Source organism: Jaculus jaculus, chromosome 1 (assembly GCF_020740685.1).
Source record: "Jaculus jaculus isolate mJacJac1 chromosome 1, mJacJac1.mat.Y.cur, whole genome shotgun sequence".
Taxonomy (NCBI): domain Eukaryota; kingdom Metazoa; phylum Chordata; class Mammalia; order Rodentia; family Dipodidae; genus Jaculus; species Jaculus jaculus.
The window spans coordinates 21,894,109-21,916,187 of NC_059102.1; the positions used below are offsets into that span (position 1 = coordinate 21,894,109).

At 41.2% G+C, this 22,079-nt stretch overlaps 1 protein-coding gene across 8 annotated transcripts in view; it reads right to left on the minus strand.

Moving 5' to 3' along the window:
• Nucleotides 1-943: 943 nt before the first annotated feature.
• The window catches only part of Acsl5 (acyl-CoA synthetase long chain family member 5), a 53,518-nt gene continuing 32,382 nt past the window's right edge, over nucleotides 944-22,079 (minus strand). For all 8 annotated transcript variants that reach the window (XM_045157170.1, XM_045157165.1, XM_045157187.1 and 5 more), the window contains 19 exons: nucleotides 20,983-21,047; nucleotides 20,769-20,870; nucleotides 19,164-19,263; nucleotides 17,949-18,127; nucleotides 17,031-17,063; nucleotides 16,884-16,935; nucleotides 16,023-16,096; nucleotides 15,035-15,112; nucleotides 13,742-13,876; nucleotides 10,870-11,004; nucleotides 10,298-10,393; nucleotides 7,483-7,555; nucleotides 7,180-7,268; nucleotides 6,795-6,911; nucleotides 4,748-4,891; nucleotides 3,876-3,977; nucleotides 2,608-2,679; nucleotides 2,112-2,258; nucleotides 944-1,209 (listed from right to left, as the gene is read on the minus strand). In XM_045157170.1, the coding sequence (XP_045013105.1) occupies nucleotides 2,118-2,258; nucleotides 2,608-2,679; nucleotides 3,876-3,977; nucleotides 4,748-4,891; nucleotides 6,795-6,911; nucleotides 7,180-7,268; nucleotides 7,483-7,555; nucleotides 10,298-10,393; nucleotides 10,870-11,004; nucleotides 13,742-13,876; nucleotides 15,035-15,112; nucleotides 16,023-16,096; nucleotides 16,884-16,935; nucleotides 17,031-17,063; nucleotides 17,949-18,127; nucleotides 19,164-19,263; nucleotides 20,769-20,870; nucleotides 20,983-21,047 (1,787 nt within the window). In that variant the 3' untranslated portion in view covers nucleotides 944-1,209; nucleotides 2,112-2,117. The remainder of the gene's footprint in view (nucleotides 1,210-2,111; nucleotides 2,259-2,607; nucleotides 2,680-3,875; nucleotides 3,978-4,747; nucleotides 4,892-6,794; nucleotides 6,912-7,179; nucleotides 7,269-7,482; nucleotides 7,556-10,297; nucleotides 10,394-10,869; nucleotides 11,005-13,741; nucleotides 13,877-15,034; nucleotides 15,113-16,022; nucleotides 16,097-16,883; nucleotides 16,936-17,030; nucleotides 17,064-17,948; nucleotides 18,128-19,163; nucleotides 19,264-20,768; nucleotides 20,871-20,982; nucleotides 21,048-22,079) is intronic.

Below are 22,079 nucleotides of genomic sequence, written 5' to 3' on the forward strand. Positions count from 1 at the left end.
TAGTTCTTTCCAAGTGAGGGAGCTTGAAGCTTCAGGGCTGGGCTTGTAGTAGTTAAGACCGAGGCTAGGTTACTTGGGAAGGAAGCACACATACAGGCAAGTGAGGTGGCCAATGGAATATGTAGATGGAGCTGTGTTCTGAAGGTAGGCGGTCTTGAGTTGATTTAAAGTTCTTCAAGAAGACATGGCACGGACCACCGCTGAGGCTGTCTGCATTTTAAGCTAGAAACAAGTGTCCCTGACATGTTTGAGCAACAAGCAGGCAGCCATTGTGGGTTAGCTGGAGGGAGTGAGGGAAGGGAAGGTGAAAAAGATGAGAGAGTGCTAGACCACAGAGCGCCTGCCAAAGTCACTGCTGTCTCCTTTGCTTCGGACTCAAGAACAGACTTTTGTGAGCCCAAGCTCAAGGCCTAGAAGGACCAACCATGCGTGAATATCCATTCTCCTTCACTCCAATGAGAGGCCAGGAAGAAAGAGTCATCTAGAGTACTGCACTAGATAATACTGAACTAGTGTGCTGAGTTTGAGCCTAGTTCGGTCACTCACCACTGGAGGATAAGGTGGTGACAATTCACTTGTTAGTACCAAAGTGCTGCATTTTAAAATTATCTGTGGACATTTTTATAATCCTGGGCTAGTTGGCTGTGGGTTTTGAAACAAGGCCTCACTATGTTGTCAGACAACAGTCTGAAACTCTTGCAGCCAAGCTGTTCTCAAACTTGCAGTAATCCTCCTGCCTCAGCCTTTCAAATACTAGGATTACAGGTGTGCACCACCACACCTGGTTCAAGGTCCGTGGGTTTGTGCCCATGCCACAGTACTGTATCCTGTTGGAACTCCAGTAATTCTAATGTATATCCAAAATTTAAAAACCTGTTGCTTTAGGTGACCCTCATTTAACCCCTATTCTCATCATATCCATGAGTCAATAAGCCAGTGTGTCTGTATTTGACAATAGTTTATTTAAGATTTTTCATTTACAAGTAGGGGTACCACTTGCTCTCTGGGTATTAGTTACAGTAGAAACGAGTCCGGGGAGAAAAAATCAGTAGGTTCCTTCACAGAAGATAAGCCTGCTATGCAGGCATCATGTTTGCCTGTAGATCTCTGTTCCCAGTGCAGGACAGTTTATTACTCAGTGCTTCATTTACTGGAAAAGTTCACTCGACATACATTTCAGTTCCTTCCCACTGCTTCCAGCTCAGCAAACTGTAGGGAACAGATGGAGTCACCAGCTACCACTGTAGATAACACTTTAAGAACAACATTCCTTTTTGACACGTCATATGCCCGTATCTTAATATTCCCAATTCAGAAGTCTTAACTAGAGAAGTTAAGAAATGCTTGGTATACTCTAGCTTTTCCCTTCTGTTCTCAGAATAGATTTGTCTAGTAGATAAGGTTAGAATGCGTCCTAGGTTAAAACTTGACTGAAAATTTTAGTGGCTTTGTTGAAGTAACTAGATTTAGAGCCTAAAAATCTCTTCATTATGAACATGAAAGGGCCTAAGCCAAGTGCTGAACCTGCTGGCAAGCTAGATTTTTACTATAAAGCAAAGACAAAGCCTCAGAAAGGATCCCTTGGACCTTTATGGCACTAGGGTTGGAGATCTTGAGGAAGCGATTCAGAATACAAGCTAGGACCTAGAAGAAAGGCTGTTGGTAAGAGACTTCACATCTTAATGTCAGTAAAATCTAAGATGGGAAGAATAGGATTTACTTCTGGGCTGAATTTCCAACATTGCAAGGTTCTCAGTAATAGGAAATCGTTACAGTTTGAAGGCTGGAGAGATGGCTTAGTTGTTAAGCACTTGCCTATGAAACCTAAGGACCACGGTTCAAGTCTCAATTCCCTAGTGCCCATGTAAGCCAGATAGATGCACAAGGCAGCGCATGAATCAAATTCGTTTGCAGTGGCTAGAGGCCCTATTCTCTCTCTCTCTCTCTTTGTCACTCTCAAATAAAAATAAAATTTAAGAAAAAGAAGATAGCTACAATTTGATAGTTAAGTAGGTAAAGTAACATGAGGAAGGACAAATTGATGGCATCAAGTTTTTATCCAGATCCTAACAAGGTAGGCAGGGTTCTCCAAGCCCCTTCAGCAAAAGTACCTTAACCTACTCCTGGATTGTCTCATACAAGCTGTCGATTTGGGCCTTAAAGAACTTGGCGAGCTCCACTCGTTTTGATTTCAATGTTGGCGTCAGGAGCCCATTTTCAATGGAAAAGGGCTCTGGGTGAACAAAGATGGTTTTGACCTAGAAAAGATGAACACGTGTTTACCAGTGATTTGGGTTACTCTGCACAGCCTTCTGAATGCTCTGTGAGAACTTCAGTGTGTTTGACTTCGTAAAAGTGAAACGGACAGTGGGAAGGACAGATCAAGTAACCCAGGCGGGGTCTCATGCTCTTGTCATTGGGCCAGAAATGAGGTAGGGTGAAATAAACAAGAGGGACAGTATAAATAACTGAAAAGCCACTATCATTTGTATCTAAATCTAAGGTCAGCTTTGATAACTATAGGTTTAAGTCCATTATAAGTAGAAACTTCAATCATAACTTTCTAATATGACTTTGAAGGACCAGGATAATATCAGCAGGACATACCTGTTCAAAGGACTTGAGGCCACCTTCTTTCCCGATTTTCTGAATGTCTTCTAAAATGGCTTCCCTGACAGTCTAAGAATACAAAACATCTCTTAAAGCACATCTGTTTAAAAGAGGCTTCAAGGAAAGGCTAACCAGGAACCAACTCAGGAGGCCTCTAAGAGGAGGTCAGGGCTGGCTGGAGAAAATGGCTCAGTCAGTAGAGTGTTTGCTTCACAAGCATGAGGACCTTTGAGCCCCAATACCCATGTAAATGCCAGGCATGTTGGTGAGTGCCTGTAATTCCAGTGCTGAGGAGGTGGAGATAGGAGAATCCTTGGGGCTCCTTAGCCAGCCAGGTATATCCTAGTTGGTGAGCTCCAGACCAGTGAGAGATTCTGTCTCAAAGGAGGTGGAAGGCATTCCTGAGGATATCTCCTGAGATTGCCCTCTGACCTTGACACACATGCACCCACACATACATGTACACATGCACACCCTTACACACACACAAAAGGGAAATAAGAATAAAATCAAAATATAAAGTATGTGTAAGCATATTATATAGCTTGCATTTATTTTTTTTTAAAAAGTGAGAGGCTGTGAAAATAGCTCAGTAGGTTAGGTGCTTGCTGTACAAGTGTCAGGAACTGAGTTTGGTCCCCCAGGACCTGCATGAAACTGGACACTACTGAAAGTAATGCAAGTGTCTGCAGTGCCACCATGTCTTTGGTGAGATGGAAGGCAGATACAGGAGAATGCCCCCCGCCCCCCAGAATCTCATGGGCCTGCTAGCCTAGCAATGAGAAGGGAACAATGACAGAGGTTGCCTCAAACAAGGTGGAGACAAAAACCAACACCTGAGGTTGTCCTCTGGCCTCCACATGTGTGCACCTTGGCACACTTGTTCCTGTGCTCACACATACAATTCACACACAAAACACTGGAGGAAAAAAAAGGAAAAAAAGAGGAAAAGGTAAATCTAAATTTCAGTGAGTTTCATCTCAATGACGTCTTTTATTCTCTTCTAATTTTTTTTTTTTTTTTGGCCTATAAGAAGTGTATTACTATAAGAAGGATAGAGTTTTGTATTTTAAATTCTCCATCTAATCCCTCAGTCTAATAAAACAATTAAGACCAAACAGGGTGCAGCTACCTGTCATGGAAGCAGAAATAGTACCCCACCATAAAGAGGAGGCAGGTCAGGGAACCCAGACACAGCCCATTTGGCAGAATCTTTCTGCCATAGGCCATAGGTGCCCATTAACACTTTCCTAAGCCATACTTACTTGGTTTTCACACAGTTCTTTAAAGGTTCCCTTAATCCCATGCTTGGCTGCAAATGATGGAAGTACATCTGGGTCAGGAACCACCACTCCAACTAAGGATGACTGGAAAGGAAGCAAGTGCAAGGGTTTGAGAAGATGGGCGTAAGGAAATCCTCCTCCATAGATAAACACCAGAATGATGTCACTGTAAAAGATGAGCCCACGCTTACTTCAAATGCAGTACTGATACTCTGCTCTCTCTGTCTTGCCACACAGTGCCTCACTCAAAAGACAGGTAGAGGGCTGGAGAGATGGCTTAGCGGTTAAGCGCTTGCCTGTGAAGCCTAAGGACCCCGGTTCGAGGCTTGGTTCCCCAGGTCCCATGTTAGCCAGATGCACAAGGGGGCGCACGCGTCTGGAGTTCGTTTGCAGAGGCTGGAAGCCCTGGCGCGCCCACTCTCTCTCTCTCCCTCTATCTGTCTTTCTCTCTGTGTCTGTCGCTCTCAAATAAATAAATAAAATTTAAAAAAAAAAAAAAGACAGGTAGAAATCTTTAAGCTTAAAGAATCCCTGGCCTGTCCATATTAACACTCCCAATAAGCCTAGTTCAAGTGAAGTATATAAAAGACAGTTTGTTATGCCATAGGAATTCCTACTAAAGTGGAAACTGAAGGCACTAAGCAGGATTCCATGTGAGGTAAATGCCACCTTTTAGTATGGCTGTTTCAGCAATTTGTTTACAACATTCACCATGGTCGTGTTATTCAGAGTGAGACACCCCTATGTTTAGCCTATGCTTTATCCTATATTACCTGCCTGTACAGATTTCCTATAGCTATGAGATCCAACGTGGGCTTTGCCTGAAAATAGCTGCTATTACAATGGCATATTACCCGTAAGCTCTCCCCATGTACAAAAATTTGTGACACCAGTCTACTCCTCTGATAAATGTTTTCTATCTTCTCTGGAGCAATGTACTCTCCTTGTGCCAGCTTGAAAATGTTCTTCTTCCGGTCAATGATCTTCAGTGTCCCATTCTATATGAGGCAGAGAGAAGCATCAGTATTTGTGAACCCTGGGAATGGTGTGAGTGATGAGGGTAGGGGAGTCATAGGTATTTGCCTTATTTAAAACTGATTCATCTAGAGACTTTAGAGGCCTTCATTTCTCTTTCCCAGTTTTGTAGAAAAGGGAAGTAGTTTCTAGAAAGAGCTAATGTGTAGAAATCCAATGGGTAACCTCAAAGTAAGGGCAAGGGACCTTTGGGGTTATGTAAATAGTCACCTCATCTAATGAAGAAATTTTGCAGTTCTCAATTTCCATTAACTTATTACATCTCCAGAACTCTCAGGAATAGGGACTTGCCTTTTACTGACTGATAAATGACTTAGTTCTTCCCTTCCCTAACTCCCTGTTGTATTGCCTTCCTGTTATATCCCAGAGCAGGTGCAAACAGCTGCATGGTATTAATCGAACAAGCCAATAATTGGGCAAGGATGAGAAGGGCTCTCTGACCAGCTGCAACCGGAGGTCTTTGCTGCTTCATTTCTTTGGGCTCAAGTTCTCTGAATAGCTGAGTGTTCTTAGGGATTTGAATCGTAGGATGGGGACAAGTGGCAAATGTAGTCCACGTGATCACACACAAGGCAATGAACTGAACCAACCCTGGAACCATCAATAAGTCTGACTCATGAATTTAGCCCAATGGTACCTGAAAGATTAATAACAAGCAGCCTTTTATAACCTTTGTGAGGAGGCATACCTATTCCCTACATAGATTTATTAGATCAGGAAAGTCTGATTAAACAGAAACATGTTAGCAAAATACCAAGAGACCTAAATTGATGAACTATAACATGGGGACAATGTTCTTGAAAGTCTTATTTTCAAACATTCTTTAAGTCTTTCTTAAATCTTGACTTAAGAGTGAGAAAATGGGTTTTAAGACCTAGTTACAGTCCAATCTCCTAAAACATAGTCAAAATACACCTTTGTCAAAGGAAACCTTTTAGAAAATTCCCTTGTGGAGGCTTAAAGGCTCTATCACTACCATGCTATAATTTTCTTTCTTTTTAGGAAAACTGATAAAGTAGAAAGCAACTACTGATGTTTATCAACAAGCCAAGCTACAAGAAGTTCTCTGTCTTCCACAAAGAGGGCTGTGAAAATGATTGAGAGGTAAGCATTAGCCTCCTAAACACTTAGCTTAAAAGTCCCACATTCTGGTTTTGCTGTCTCCATGAATTAATGACAAATAACCCCCCCAAAAAAACTCAAAATAGGAAAAATTTATGGGAACATGGAGTTGTCAAACCACATTTCCTACCTCAGGAAAAGTAAAAATAAAGAGAGAGAAGTTAAAACAGAATTCTATACCTGTCCACCCCTTTTCTTGAAAAGTCACCTGATTTTCTCTTGTCTATAACAAAATTATTCCTGATTGCAAGTGAACCTGGCCAACTCTGAGATCCAGACCTATTGACCCACTAACACATTCCACTATAAGGTTGTGACTATTGGCAATGTCAGTACCAATAGCTGCTGTGCACATTGTATCTGATAGGAAACAGAGAAGAAAACTCCAATTGGTCCAAATCTTGATGTTTTCTATGACATTGTGGCCAGGAGAAAAAAAGTACTGTGGCCTAGAGGAAGAAAGTCTTCAGCTTGGACAGCTCCAAATCAAACATTAACCATTTTTTAAATCAGGATTTCACATTATTGGTTCACAGGAGATGTGGGACCAAAACAAGATCTTTGAATCATTACCCTCTTATCTTTATAGCCAGAGGAAACCACAAGCTGAATAGGATACAGATCTATTCACCTACATCTACCTCAGCTGATTAACCACCTTACTATGTCTGCCCCCTTTGCAACAAGGCATATTCTCCCCAGTCCTATGTCATAGACTCCTAGAAGTTATGAAGCAATACTCACTGGAAGCCAGCGACCAATGTCTCCAGTGTGAAGCCAGCCATCCTTGTCCAGGGCTTCCTGTGTCTTATCAGGATCCTTTAGGTATCCTTTGAACACATTGGTGCCCTTGATGCAGATCTGCACCACATAGTAGAAGGGAAGACAATAACAAAGGCTGGTACCTCCACTTTACAAAACACAGTCCCTTCTCCACATTCACTTCATGGTTTATAATATAGTATAAAGATCATTTTAGTCCCTTCTATAGAAAAATCAGGCTCAGATATTTTATTCCCTACTAAAGATCTCAAAGGAGTCAAACCCAAGCCAGCTCACAACTATGTGCTCTTTTTGGAGCTAAGCCTCCCCACCATGATTATTTTACTACAGAGCATGATCTACCCACCTCTCCTTCATTATTTACTGAAAAGTAGTTCATTTCAGGCACATCTTCCAGCTTCACAAAATTGCAAGACACAGGGGCTCCAACATGGCCTAAAACATACCACATGGACTCAGCTGGAAGCCATAAAACAGTGATAACTCCAAGCATATTTCTGAGATATTTACGGATTTTGACTCTAGGTCTTGAGTTTGGCATGTGCCACATTCTTCTTGAGTGCTGAAATGATCAAAACTCCTATATCACAGTTCAGTTAGAATTCTCCTAACTACTGCAATTGTTACTAAGCAGATGGGAAACACCTACCTGATGTCCAGTCCCCAGGTGATGTAAATGTACACCCAGCTGTGCATTCTGTTTGACCGTAAGCTTCAAACACCTGGGAAACAAGGGAGATATTTGATATTTACTTGAGGTTTGTTGGCCATGCCTTATAGCAAAGACATGAAGCAAACAAGTTCTCTAAATGGAGAGTAACCTATAGACACTAATGTCTAAGAAACAAAAAAGGGACAGTTCCTTAAAACCTTGAAAACACCCTAGCTGCTAGTTCTTCACAAGTGAGGGTTTGTCAGAAACCAGAGTCATTCAGAAGCAGACTATAACATAGAAACCTATGTAAAAATATATATATATATATATGTGGCATTTCTAGCATCTAAGGCAATGTAAGTTATCCACTAAGTAATGTGCAGCCCAATGACAACTGAGCTTGAATTTGGACAGTGGAGCATCTCTGGAGAAACTGCAAAAATGGAGTGGCTTTAAAAAAAAATGAAAATAGTCCACCTCTGATAAATTTGTAGCCAGGCATGGTGGCACATGCCTTTAATCCCAGCACTTGGTAGGCAGAGGTAGGAGGATCGCTGTAAGTTCAAGGCCACCCTGAGACTACATGGTGAATTCCAGGGCAGTCTGAACTAGAATGAGACTGTACCTTCAAAATACAAAACAAAACAAACAACAACAAAAAGAATAAGGATTTGCAAACTGTTCCAACACAGGGAAAGGCAGGAAATAGTTATAGTTTTGTGATCCACCTGGTCTACCTCAGCAACTTAACTCCACCACTGTAGCAAGAAAGTAACTACACATATATAAATAAATGGTATAGCTGTATTCCAGTAAAGTTTCATTGATAAAGCAGGAAGTTTGGGGGTTTGGAATTTAGGTAGCACTACAGTTTGCTAACCCTGGAAGAAAGATAATTGTGATCCAACAGAGGCTGGTGGCAAGAAGCAAGTTGACAGCCTGCTACAATGGTGGGAATAATCTGTGACAGGCAGGGTTTGTAAAGATGAAATATTTAAAGAAGATATTTCTGGGAGATAGTAGCATCAGACTAATGTAACATAAAATTATTATATGAAACACTATGAGCACTATGAAAATAACATTTTGCCCATTTTCTGTAGAGAAAAAAAACTAATGCATGAAAGAAATGCAAGTATCAAGCAGTAGAAAAGATATTTGGTATTAATAAAAAGAAACAACACTGTATTAAGTTTTAAAATATTTTTATTTATCAGAGAAAAATTTTATTTTATTCACTAGAGAGGGAGAGAAAATGGGCACACCAAGGCCTCTAGCCACTGGAAACATACTCCAGACACATATGCCACCATGTGCATATAGCTTACCTGGATATTGGAAATCAAACCTGAGTCCTTAGACTTTGTAGGCAAGCACCTTAGCTGCTAAGCCATTTCTCCTGCCCTTAAAGTTTTATTTTTTAAAAGTGGCTAATTGGCTAAGGTTTAAATTACATAAATAGTTTGTTACTAGCAAGAATGTGGGAAATGATACCTCAAGTATTATTAATGGAACATATATATATATACATATATATATATATGAGAAAAGATCTTCCTAAAGGTCTGATAATATACATCAACTTGTAATACATGTGGAGATATATACACACACACACATACACTCACATTGACCCAATTATCCCTACTTGTGTGGATTTATTTTAAATCAATAATATTGTAAATACTAAAGTATAAACACATATCCTTATATCATTGATTATAACACTAAAAGATGGTCAGCTGGACTGGAGAGATGGCTTAGTGGATGAAGTACTTATTACACAAAAGTAATGACCTATGTTAGGATCCCCAGAACCCACATTTTTAAAATGCTGAATATGGGCTGGAGAGAATGCTTAGCGGTTAAGGCACTTGCCTGCAACGTCTAAAGACCCATGTTCGACTCTCCAGACCCCACATAAGCCAGACACACAGGTGACACGAACACACGAGGCCACACGTGTACAAGGTGGCACAAGCAACTGGAGTTTGATTGCAGTGGCTGGAGGCCCTGGTGTGTCAATTATCTCTCTCTCTCTCACTTGCTCTCTCTCACTCATTAAAAACAGATGAATGCTGTAGCACGTGCATCTGTAATCCCAGCACACTTATGGTGAGAAAGGACGTGGAGACAAGAGGATCACCTGGAGGCTTGTAGGACAGCAAGCCTGAAGAGTGCAGTGATGGCCACTGAAAGAGCTTGCCTCAAACAAGGAAGAAGGCAAGGACTCATATCTAAGGTTTCTTTTGCCTCCACATGCATGCTGTGGCATGTGCACTCATTTGCACACAGGAACATATATACACACACACCGGCCGGGCGTGGTGGCTCATGCCTTTAATCCCAGCACTTGGGAGGCAGAGGTAGGAGGATCATTGTGAGTTCAAGGCCACCCTGAGACTACATAGTGAATTCCAGGTCAGCCTGGGCTAGAGTGAGACCCTACATAAAAAAAAAAAAAAAAGAACAAACATACACACACATGCACACATCACAGACACATACACCAAAAAAGTTGGTAAGCAACCCAAGTGTAAATTAATAGGAAACTCATTATTTGAGTGCATTTAATAAACTTGTGGAGCTGTTAAAATGATGTTAATCTTATGGAACAGTAAGGATGGGGTACTGATAAATGAGCACTTGAGAACATGTTCCATTTGTGTAAAGATCTCCATATGCAGATGCAAAAGAAGCAGTAGGGTAATTTCTCTTGTGAGATTTTCGGGTGACTTTCTTTAGTACATCATGGATATATGTCCATTATTATTTAAATAGAAAATTAAACATAAAAATAAAATCTTACCAGACATCCCATTGCTGCCCGGAGGAATGTCAAGACTGGAGTGGAGATGGGGGCAGCCCCAGTGATCATCAGGCGGACTTGTCCACCCAGGCTGTCCTGTTCAGTACAAACAAAAGATGAAACCTTTTCACTTAAGTTTCAATTTCCTTTACTCTAAGATGGATAAAATAGCATGTCCAGTGTTCTGAGTATTAAAGTAATTAATTTACAAGTTAGCCGGACTAGTTGTGAATAAGCACTTAAAACATTACCCATAAGCATCAACACCATCCATGGCTGGGACCAGAATGTGCATTTATTTAAAATTTTTAGATAATGTGTATTACTTATAATTCCACCAGACTACTTAAAAGAATAAGAGTGCTGACATCTATATAAAATCTGTCATAAGCTTTTGGGTCAGTCTTTGTTAGTGGCAAAGTTGCATGAGAGGGAACTCAAAATGTCAATGGGCAGAGAGTCTGAAAGGATTCCAGGTGAGAGAGAGAACTGTGCACAAAAGGAAGAGAAGATGCTAAGGGGTAGGAAGCCCTGGGGTTTGCTTGGCTCTGTCCAGGATTCACCCAACCTACCTGGATCTTCGAGAAGATGAACTTGTCCCACAGACTGTCGCGTCTGATGATGCCATTCTTCACTTCATTAAATTTACTCATGATAGCCAGGTTCAACAAGAACTTCTTCAGGGGGGTCTTGGCTTCATTGTGTACCTAGAGAGTGATCACGCCTCTTAGTTGGAAACTACTGGAATACTTGCCAAGGCCATTGGCTAGTAAGCAAGACATGGTGCCCCCTCACTTCATAGGAAGCATGAACTGAGTTGCCAAATAATGCTGAGTCCAGATGATTGTGTCCAGACTTAGGGAGGAGTGAAGTCACTATACACATACTGATTTCCATACTACTGGTCCTTGGGAAACAACTGAGGTACACAAAAGGTAACCAAGAAAGATAACCTGGGCTGCAGAAATGGCTTAGCGGTTAAGGTACTTGTCTGCAAAACCTAAGAGACTAGGTTTGATTCTCCAGGTCCCATGTAAGCCAGATGCACATGGTGGCACATGTGTCTGGAATTCATTCGTAGTGGCTAAAGGCCCTGGTGTTCGTTCGTTCTCTCTCTGTCTCTGTCTTTCTCTCTCTCCTTTTCTCTCCCACTCTCTGTCTCTAATAAACATAAATATTAAAACTAAAAAAAAAAAAGAGAGAGAGAAACATAACCTACAAAACCAAATCAAGAAATAACTCAGTGAGCATCATCCCTAGAGCTTTTGATTTAGTAGGTCAAAGAAGGGTTTAGGAATATGACTTTTAAAAAATAAGTATAATCTCTCCTCTTTCCTCTAATCCAATCATGTTTTGATAGCTAGCAAACTTGGAGAATTGCTCTTCTTTTCTCTATAACAAAAATCCTTTAGGACTCTAGAGATAGCTGCGCAAGCATGAAGATCTGAGCTCCAGCACCCATGCGAATACCAACGTGTGGGTGCACACCTGCAGTCCCAGTGCTGGGGAGGCGTAGACAGAATCCCTGGAGCTGACAGGACAGCCAGTCTCAATGAATGGTGACCTCTACATTTAGTGAGAGACCCAGTTTCACAGCCACTCACATCACATCACCCCCACACACACACGCATATCAACCTCTTGTTTCTATATGAATACACATGTATGCCCACATACACACAAGCATGTATACATACATGTATAAATCCCACACATACATACATACTCAAAAATACAAAAATAAAAAGTCCTCTAGTCACATAATATAAAAAATCCTACAGTCTTACCTATATCATTTCTCCCCCTTGGGCTTAACCACTTGACATTGCCCCAGTTAACATGACTTCCCTTTTTTTCCTGTCCCTGCCTCACTGTAACTCTACAGCTCAGGCACTGCACTCCTGCGTGAGAAGAGACTCCACCCTAAGTATAGCTCAAAGGAACCTCACTATTTCTCCAATTCAAAGCTGAACTCTACACCCAACATTCAAGTCTTCATTCTACCAAGTGTCACATTCAAGGACACTGGAGCTCTTTCAGTTCAAAATATGAAAAATGCCACCCTGGCCGTTGTCTAGGTTTATGCTTCTATGCATGGGCCTCTAAACAATGGGAAGTTCATTCTCACTGTCTCATTCAAACTGGCTGAAAGTATATAACTCATGTCTGTAATATTATCATTTATCAACATCTCACCACCTGATTATTCTGAGGTCCACACTAAATGCTGCCTATATCATGTCATACCTAATACCTCCTTCAGCAACAAGTATGTTACCTCTCTCTAACATTCCTATGACCAGATTTCCTAACAAGCACTGGCAGTACTACACTTCAAAACTTAAGCTAATGAAATCCACCATTTGAAGAATGCAGAGATGAGTGAGATGTAAACACGTCTATCTTGGGATGTCTTATTGCAACAGAAAGCAAGGAACCTGTCAAAGTTGACTCTGGTCATGTCAAATGGAACATGAGCAACTTTCAGGGGTCTCCAACTCAGAGATAGCACAATTTGAATATCACAAAAATGACTACAATAGATAAAACTATAAATATAAAAAAATCATGGGTTTGCAGTAAGAGAAAAAAAATATCACTGGCTACTTTTAAAGATTTCTGGAGCCCCAATTTGTTAATCTGAAGTCATAAATGAAGGGAAAGAATCAAATGTGTGGTAAGTCTCGATGGTAGAATGTCAGCTAAGAGATTCAAGAACAGAGCCAGGCATGGTGGTGCATGCTTTTAATCCCAGCCCTCAGGAGGGAGAGGTAGGAGGGTTGAAATGAGTTCGTGGCTACCCTGAGACTACAAAGTGAATTTCAGGTCAGCCTGGATGAGAGTGAGACCCTACCTCAACAGAACAAAGCAAAACAAACAAACAAACAAAAACCCAAATTCAAGGACGACAGAATTAGAAGAATCAACATTTTGCAGACCCCAGTGAGCAGTGATCAATAACAGCCGAGACTAATATGAGAGAGGCTACTCTTTGCCTTATTAGCTATGACTTAACCTCCAAGAGTGTGTTTCCATATCATTGGTTGTAGTCCTAAGAACAATGTTCCTGGGAGGGTTAAATGAGAGAACATTTCTGAAATGTTTACCAGGGCATTTGGCACCTCAACAAGAAATTCCATCACTGGCACATATAAATCTGATTAACAATTTTCCTATACATTGGCCAAATACTGAAGGGCTCTCCAAGGGTGAGCAAAGTTCTTCCTCGGATAGCAATCATGGCCAGAGGAAAGGGGTGTTTCATCTATTGTGGTTTTGTACCGCAGCAGTTGTAATGTGGCTTGTATAGATGCTTGTAGGGTACTGGGAAGGAAGGAGAACTATCTCTTGGCAGGATAAAATCCCTCAGACACTTGAATAAGTCTGGACCAAAGAGGTTCCTCCTTCTTGGGGTGCACAGAGCAGAAGCAAGGTTGGTAGTACCTTATCATAGACCCTGTTAAGGAGTCGAGGCACCGTGGGAAACACTGTGGGCTTCAGAGCCTTCATGTCATCAGGAAGCAACCGGATATCTCCTTGGAAGAACCCAACTCTGCCTCCACAGGAGAACAGGACAGCCTGAAACAAGACCAAAGAAAAGATTCAGAGCCACAGGCCAAGGGAACTAAGAAAATGAGCTCCACAGGGACTTTTCTCTGTGCAGCACCGGAAATGAGATCCACAGGGACTTTTCTCTGTGTAGCACCGGAAATGAGATCCACAGGGACTTTTTTCTGTGTAGCACTCCTCTCCTAAAAATTCATGTACCAGGTCTCAGAGCTCAGGATCGTAACTCATTTCTGTTGAGGTTGTTAAAACAGATAAGACAGACTGTCAGCTTGTGGGCTCTTCCCTGTAACTTCACCAGAGGTCTGGGTGACAGTTCAAGATATCACCCTTCACTGTGTGACCTTAGGCAGCATTGCTATTACAATAGGAAAACATGCCTTCAATTGTTAAATTTAAAAGATCAATTTTAAAAATGAAAAAATATTTTAAAAGGATTACTAGAGTCAACTTTTTATTAATGATATGTAAATTCTTTAGTCTAATGAAAATAATTTCATCTTTTAGCACTTTACGCAGCAGCCAACCATGTTCAGGATGAAGAAGTATTTTGGGGGGGGGCGGGAGTAGAGAAAAGACCTTTCCTCTGTTACTAGCATTTATGAAAAGTGAATGCTGCTTTTTGCCCTCAAATCAGCTGAAAGTCTTCAAATCTACCCCTAGGAGGATATGCCTTCTTGGGCATATATACTATGCCTGGCGATGTTGCCTTGCATACTTGACTGTGGTGTGAGAATGCCCCTAGGGACACCTGGCCCTTTACCTGAGTCAAATGTTCCTTTCCTGGGCCCTCTCTAGGGACACGCCTTTCCTTTAAGCCTAGATCCATTCAAAATTCTAACCACTAAAAAACAAAAAGGAAGACACAATGCCTTGTGAGGCAGTTCAAGATTAAGGACAAACAGACCATAAGCACAAAGCTGAGATCTCACTGGACTCATAATCCCCCAGAAGACAGGAGCTAGTCCTGTCCTAGCTTCCTGGGGTATGCAAACTCTGCAGGATGTTGGAGTGCTGTAGGGTTAAGACACGAGGAAGCCAACTCCCTACCTGGGCCTGACACAGAAGAAAGGGGGCTAGAAATGCTGCATCTCTGGCTTTTGAATAAATATAGAATGAGCAAATAAGGACCCGCTTCTTACATACCTGCTAGGCACACGAGGTACTCACCTCTACAACCCTCTCAAACATATGGGCCAGGGGGAGGTAGGAAATTGTCACATCTTCAGGGCTGGGAAAGTAACTATTCTACATATCAGGGAACAAAGAAGAGACAGAAATGGGTTAATGATAATTTTCTCTTCCAACAGGGAGATTTTTAAAACTACCCTTTTCAGATGTGTCATGTCTACTACCTTCTATAACTCTGAGTGGCTTATATCTCCTTGGGTTGTAGAGATTAGCAAGGATTCTGAAACCAGGAAGTATGAAATATACAGTTGTGTAGACAAAGGCCATACCGTGGCACTTGGTCCTTGTTGAAGTTTTTAAAAACATGATTTATTTATTTATTTGAGAGAGAGAAAGAGAGAGAGAGAGAGAGAGAGGAAGGGAGGGAAAGAAAATGGGCATGCCAGGGCCTTGGCCACACATGTGCACCACTTTCTGCATCTGGCTTTACATGGGTACTGGGGAATTAAACTCAGGTCCTCAGGCTTTGCAGGCAAGTGAGTTAACTGCTGAGTCATCTCTCCAGCCCCTTGTTGAAGTGTGAATGGGATACCTTCCACCACAGGTTCATGTGTCTGAACACTTGGTCCTAGCTAGTGGCACTCTTAGAAGATTGTGGAACCTTTAAGAAGTTGTGAGTCAGTGGAGAAAGTGGGTCACTAGGGGTGGGCCTTGAGGGTTTTATAGCCTGGCACTGCTTGGGTTCCTTCCTATTTTGCCAAGGTGTGAGGAGTCCAAGCTGCACGCTCCTGCCAGGACAGACCACTTGCTGCCTGCCTTCCCTTCTGGGACGGACTGTAACCCTACAAACTTTAAGCCGAAATCAACCTCTCCTCCCTTAAGTGACCTTTCTAGGTATTTTGTCCTAGCAGAGAAAATTAATGAATACAGAACCTCTTTCTGCACCCTCTAACTTCTATAATTAAAAATCTCATACCCTTTACAAATTTTAATGAGGGGCTCTTTTTTTTTTCAATTGACCACTGACCTCTAGACATCTGAGAAAAGCAGAAGTGTTTGCAACAATATTTTCGTGGGTTATCATGGCTCCTTTGGGGTCACCTGTAGGAAATAAGTGGAAAGAATGATCCTCTGTGTGACTAGTTGGTAGCCTTTGGCCTTGAAAGAAGCTAGATTCAATGGGTTCTAGAGAGATAAAAGTTTGTCCTGTCACTGTGTCATATGTGGGCGTATGTGCTTCTGTTTAGAGATGACTAATGACACCAGAGATGTCATGACGATGGGTTATGGGCTGTTTACTGCCACTCAAGGCATAGCCACAATCTCAGCTATTAATACAGTCAAAAGGAAAAGTATAAATAAACCTCTCTTGTGCTGTTCCTATGTTCATATGTTTGACAGTTCGGTGCTAACATCATCACCCAATAGTATTTCTGTAAACCTTATCAAGCAGACCTACTAGAATGAATGTAACTGTTGAACACTTTCAGCCACATTAAAAATGATTAAGCCTTCCAGTAGATGCAGCTTAAGGTAAGGGCACAGATGTCAGTAGAGAATCATCACTGGGCAATCTGACTGAATGAAACCCTCACAGTGATGTGTCTAATTAAGAGAATGGTAGAGTGGAGGAAAAATGGACTTTCTGACATAATCTTTAAGACTCCTAAAATCCATAGAATATAAATACCTCCCTGTGTATTAAATGAAGTCTACTTATTTATGATTATACTTGCCTGTTTGGCAATCCACACACAGAATCCTCAGGTTGTAACCCTCCACTGACAAGGGCTGCTGGCAGGGTTATGTGTGCCAGCCCACCAGCGGCTAGGGACTTGGGCCAGGTTTTGGCTCTCTGAGGGTCGTTTAGGGTCTCATGGGCACTGACCTGTGGTTCCACTTGTAAAACAGATGATGCTCAGGTCTTCTGGGTTTGGAGGCTGCAGGGAGAAGCACAAGGGCTTAGTCTACCTTAACTGAGAGTAAACTGAGCCAAAAGTCAAATTCAAGCAGAAAAGAAAAAGTAAAAACTTACCACAGGTTTTTTGAAGTTCTCTTTGCCTAGATTCTACATGCAGAGGAAAATAAGAACACTAATTGAGACTGACAGTCTTGTGATAAATTCATCCAGCTCTCTCTTTCCTTTTCCCACAAAGATACTTCTGTGGGAATATAGCCCAAATTCCAACCTGTATCAGCCCATAAATTGTATGTAGGATCAATGGAAACTTCAGGAAGGAACATCAAGTGCTCTAGAATACTAACCTAAGAAAAGGCAGATCCAAAACATCTAAACTTCCTAGCATATTCAAAGGTCAGTCACCCGGGACCAACTAAATCTTTCTTGAATAATATAGATAGTTAACATTGTCAGGGTTTACAACATCATTTCCCTCAGCAATTTACACCGATTAACTTATTTAATTCTTTGACACACCTGTGTGAGATAGGCAGCTTTGAACTCCTTATGTCATAGATAGGTGAAAAGAGATGTGGAGTGCTTTATCCAATGTCACCTAACAGAGGCTGAGCTAGAGTGTAAACCCAGGCAGTCTGGCTCCTGAGACCACATCCATAATCATTGCTGAGCTCTTGATTCAAACACTGTCTACTTACCAGTGTATGTAGCTCACCAAGGGACTTTCTTTGTTTTTGTTTTTGTTTTTCGAGGTAGGGTCTCACCTCACTCTAGTCCAAGCTGACCTGGAATTCACTGTGTCATCTGTAGCCTCAGCATGGCCTCGAACTCACAGTGATCCACCTCTCTGCCTCCCAAGTGCTGGGATTAAAGGCATGCACCACCACGCCTGGCTTCCTCTTTCTTTTTGGTTTTTCACCAAGGGACTTTCTATACCACACCCCAACAGCCCTGTGCTCTTTTGTAGAAAGCCTACAAGTTGTTCATGATGATGGATCTGATCAGCCTTCTAGCTGCAAGCCGTTTGACTCATACCTCAGCCTCAAACAGGGATAAGATCTCAACCCCACACTTGTCTCCTCTTTGCTTCAGCTCGTCATCAAATGGGTCCATGAGGATGACCATCTTTAGGCCAGGGGTATAGCCCTTTTCCACGTTATCTATGAGCATCGATGCCTTCTGGGGTACATCACAGATGACTGTGGGGATATCAGCTGAAAGGAGAGACAGCCAGAGGTCACCGCCTTGCTCTAAGTGCCTGATTAGAAATAGTGAGTCCCTAAAAGGAGATGACATCTATGAATCAGACTTACAAAGTGCAATCTGGAACTTTCCCTTGATAATAATGAGCTTAATGGAAACACAAAGTACATAGTTTTCTTGCATCCTGCTGACATATTTTAGGTTTTAGAGGAAACAGGAAATTCCTTGTTTAAGAAAAGTCATTCAGACAACTTGTATGTATCTCTGCTGTGTGACACTATCAGTGGGTTTTGTTTTGAAGAAGGGAGTAGGAAAAAAAAAAGAGAAATGAAGGTGCCAATGGAATTTCAGTAGACAAACATCTTGTGACACTAAATTTTGGCATCTTCTCTGATACTTGTCTTCACAGACAGAAAGTTTTCAGTGGTATCATGCACAAAAGATATTGTTCAAGTGAATCTACTCAGCCTAGTAGTCTGGAAACAAAAGAAAACAATCTCAGGTATGATAGATCCGCTGCTTGCACACTGAACTTAGCCTTGTTTCTCTAATAATGCCAGTTTTCTTCCCTTGATTCACTGCTGCATACTGGTTAATTCTACTGACTTGAGTTTTCAGAGGATAGAAAATTAACTCTGTAGTTCCACTGTGACTTAGTTAATTAAGTTTCCTCTAGGCTTGTGTCTGCTGAGTTCAAAGTAGTCTTGTCTCTTAGCTATATTGACATACTTGCCATTTTAAGGCATTACGCTCAACCTTTTATCTAAGCATTTTTGCTTCATAGACATTTTGATAACTTCCATGCAAAATGTTATCCTAAGTACTATAGGATCAAAAAGACAGAAACATTTATGTTGTGCTGACAGATATCTTGGGTCAAATCTGCTTTAAGAAAGTGAAGAAGAAGAAAGAGGAGGAAATGAAAGAGAAGGAGGAGAAAGAGAAACAGAAGAAAAGGAAAACCAAAAGGAAAAGAAAGTAGCAGAAAATGAATAATTGCTCAGCTTTAGCAAAGGACCAAGTTGTAATGAAATAGCAAAGTTTTACCCTTGTTGACAATATGTATGATGGCTTCTGTTCCCAAGGTGTCATACAGGGGGACAGCTACCATGGAATATGTGTAACAAGCCAACTCAGAGATGACCCACTGCAGAGGAAAAAGTCAGGTTAAGTCCTAGTAGATGACTTTGAAGAGTACTAATTCAGTGCTTACACGATACATTTTATATTAAACCAAATGGGCAAAAACAAAAACAAAACTGTGGGACTAGCCATAGGCACTGTCACTGATAGTGCTATAAGGAACAGTTCAATAAATGAGACACGGAAGTCACAATAGCATGACACACCAGCATGACGATGCAGACTGTGGTCAAGACATGTAGGAAGCATTAGGGACACTTCTTGGGACTGAAATCTCTCTCAAGGGTGGGATCAGGGTTACCTAGGTCTACTGTGGGAAAGTGAGGGAGAGTGGACAGAGCTTCAGAAAACTGCTGGATTTTTAGTCATGGAGGTAGAAATAGACAAGGCGTCCAAAGAAGGCAAAAATGAACAAATGGGAACAGATGGGAAACCATGACACTTTTTCTACACACGTATCAGCCATGGGCCTTAAATGACAGTCTTAAGTATGACAGATGGATCTGTGTCCCTAACCTACTCATCCAAATTCATGTTCAAATCCTAACCCTGCTTTTGAGATGGGGTCTTAAGAAGGTCAAGTTAAACAATTATAAATGAGTGGAGCAATGTGAACCAACAGGGCAGGCATTCTTGTAAGAAGAGGAAGAGACATCAGTGATGCATGAACACAGAGAAAAGGCTACATGAGGACCTAATGAGAAGGTGGACACCTGCAAATCAAGAAGAGCCTACAGAGAAGCCTTACTCTTGTGTTATAGCATCCCTGAAAGGCTGTTACACTGGGTTTGATGTTGAATTCCTCAACAAGAGCAAGTTGACTTCTTATCACTGAATGAAGCTACAGAACTAGGGTAACATAGATTCACCTAAAAGAAATATAGCCAGTGTTTTTCAGAACTGACTTAGAAAACTTAATAAAGCAGATGGTTCTAGTGAACACATGATGCATACCAAAGCTTTGCCTGAGTATATTGGACCTAATGGCTTTATTGGAACTTGGGGATAAGGTTGATTCCAGCCATCCCAATGTATAGCAGGAAAGATAACAATGGCCAGACTCAATATCCACAGATACCTGGGTTTGTTAGGTAAAGTATAAGAAGCACATTATAGTACTCCTTCCTTCCTGTGACACCTTCAAGATTTTATCTCGCCATCCTTTCTAATGCCCTTACTTTCACCACATAACACTCAGTCTGACTAAAAAAAGAAGATCTGTGCTGGACCATGAAACTCTACACTAGATTCCTAGACATTCAGCCAAAACTTTAAGAGGCTCTGAGATTCAAAATCGGAGTCCTCATTTTTATCACACCATCACTGACTCTGGCTCCTTCCATAGTTAGCACCCATGATTTTATACTGTTGCACTCCTACATAGTGCTTATTCCTACTGTTTGGAGGTTATTGTGACTATGAGGTCATTAAATAGCTTTGATAAGTCATCAGCAAGTGGCAAAATACTGGATTGGAAGAAACTCCCTTCATTAGTTTCATTATAGTTACCTCTGGCCTATTTTGAGCAAAGATGCCAACAAACTGGTCTGGTGATGGCTTATATCCTTTGTGCAACAGACAGGAGCCAAGGTACTCTGCTCGATCAGACACCTACAGAGGGAAAGGGGGGAAGAGAGAACACGTCAAGATTAAAACAAGTCCACATTAGCTCAGGATGCTACATTAGTAAGAGAGTGTCAATAAACCCATGGACTTGATTTACCTGTTTGTAGGACATCCATTTGTAGGGCTGGTTTGGTTTTCTGTATCCCAAGCAGGGTCCATTATCTAAAAATGTCACATTAAAAGGAAATTAATTCCAGTTGCCATCCTCTGGATCAGAGAAGATAAAAGGCCACTCCAAAGAGGCCAAGATACAAAGAATAAGTTCATCAAGAATTCGAACTTCTCTTGTTTGCCCAGGAAATTCAAGAGCAAACATCTAGGAAGTGTTACAAGGCAAGGGTAGTTCAGTATTGAATCCATGGTTTCCACGATAACATGACTATGTGGTCTATCAGTATGGACTCGCCCATATTACATGAACAAATAAAGACCTTCAAGTAGACACAAACCTGGATTGAGTAATTTTGAGTGAGGTAGTATCTCTATAAAAAACAAGTATATGCATCACATGTAGAAACATTTCAAAACCTGAGTCACCATTCTTATCTCACCATCACTGGTGCTATCTCCTTCTGTAGTTAGCACACATGGTTTTACCCTGATGCACTCATCCATATATTTGGAACGAACAAAATAACTTGCTATCCTACCTTCTTGCTCAATTCGATATAAAGAGTCCCATGTGATTTCTACTCTGTACAGACCTCCAGGCCCTCTGATGAAAGGCTTGATGGTAATTGACTTTATCTCTTTGTGGAATTGATAGTGGTTCCAAGTTTCTCAGACACACTCTAAATAATGTCATGACAAATATTTTCAAATTGATCCATAAACAGTTTCCTCAAGAGTGGTATAGGTGGGTCATATAGTAGATCTATTCCTAGTTTTTCAATAAACTTTCATACTGATTTTCATTGAGGGTGGACTAGTTTGAATTCCCACCAGCATTGTATAAGGGTTCCCTATTGTCTACATCCATGCATTTGTTATTAATTTTCTTAATGGCAGACATTCTAACCATAGTAAGATGGAATCTCAATGTAGTTTTGTTTTAATAAAGCATTTCTGAAGGCTTATAAGATTGAACATATTTCATGTATTTATTGGCCATTTGTATTTATTGTTTTGCAATGTTCATGCATTAGTCCATTTATTGACTGGGATGTTTGCTTTCTTGTTCACTAACTTAAAACA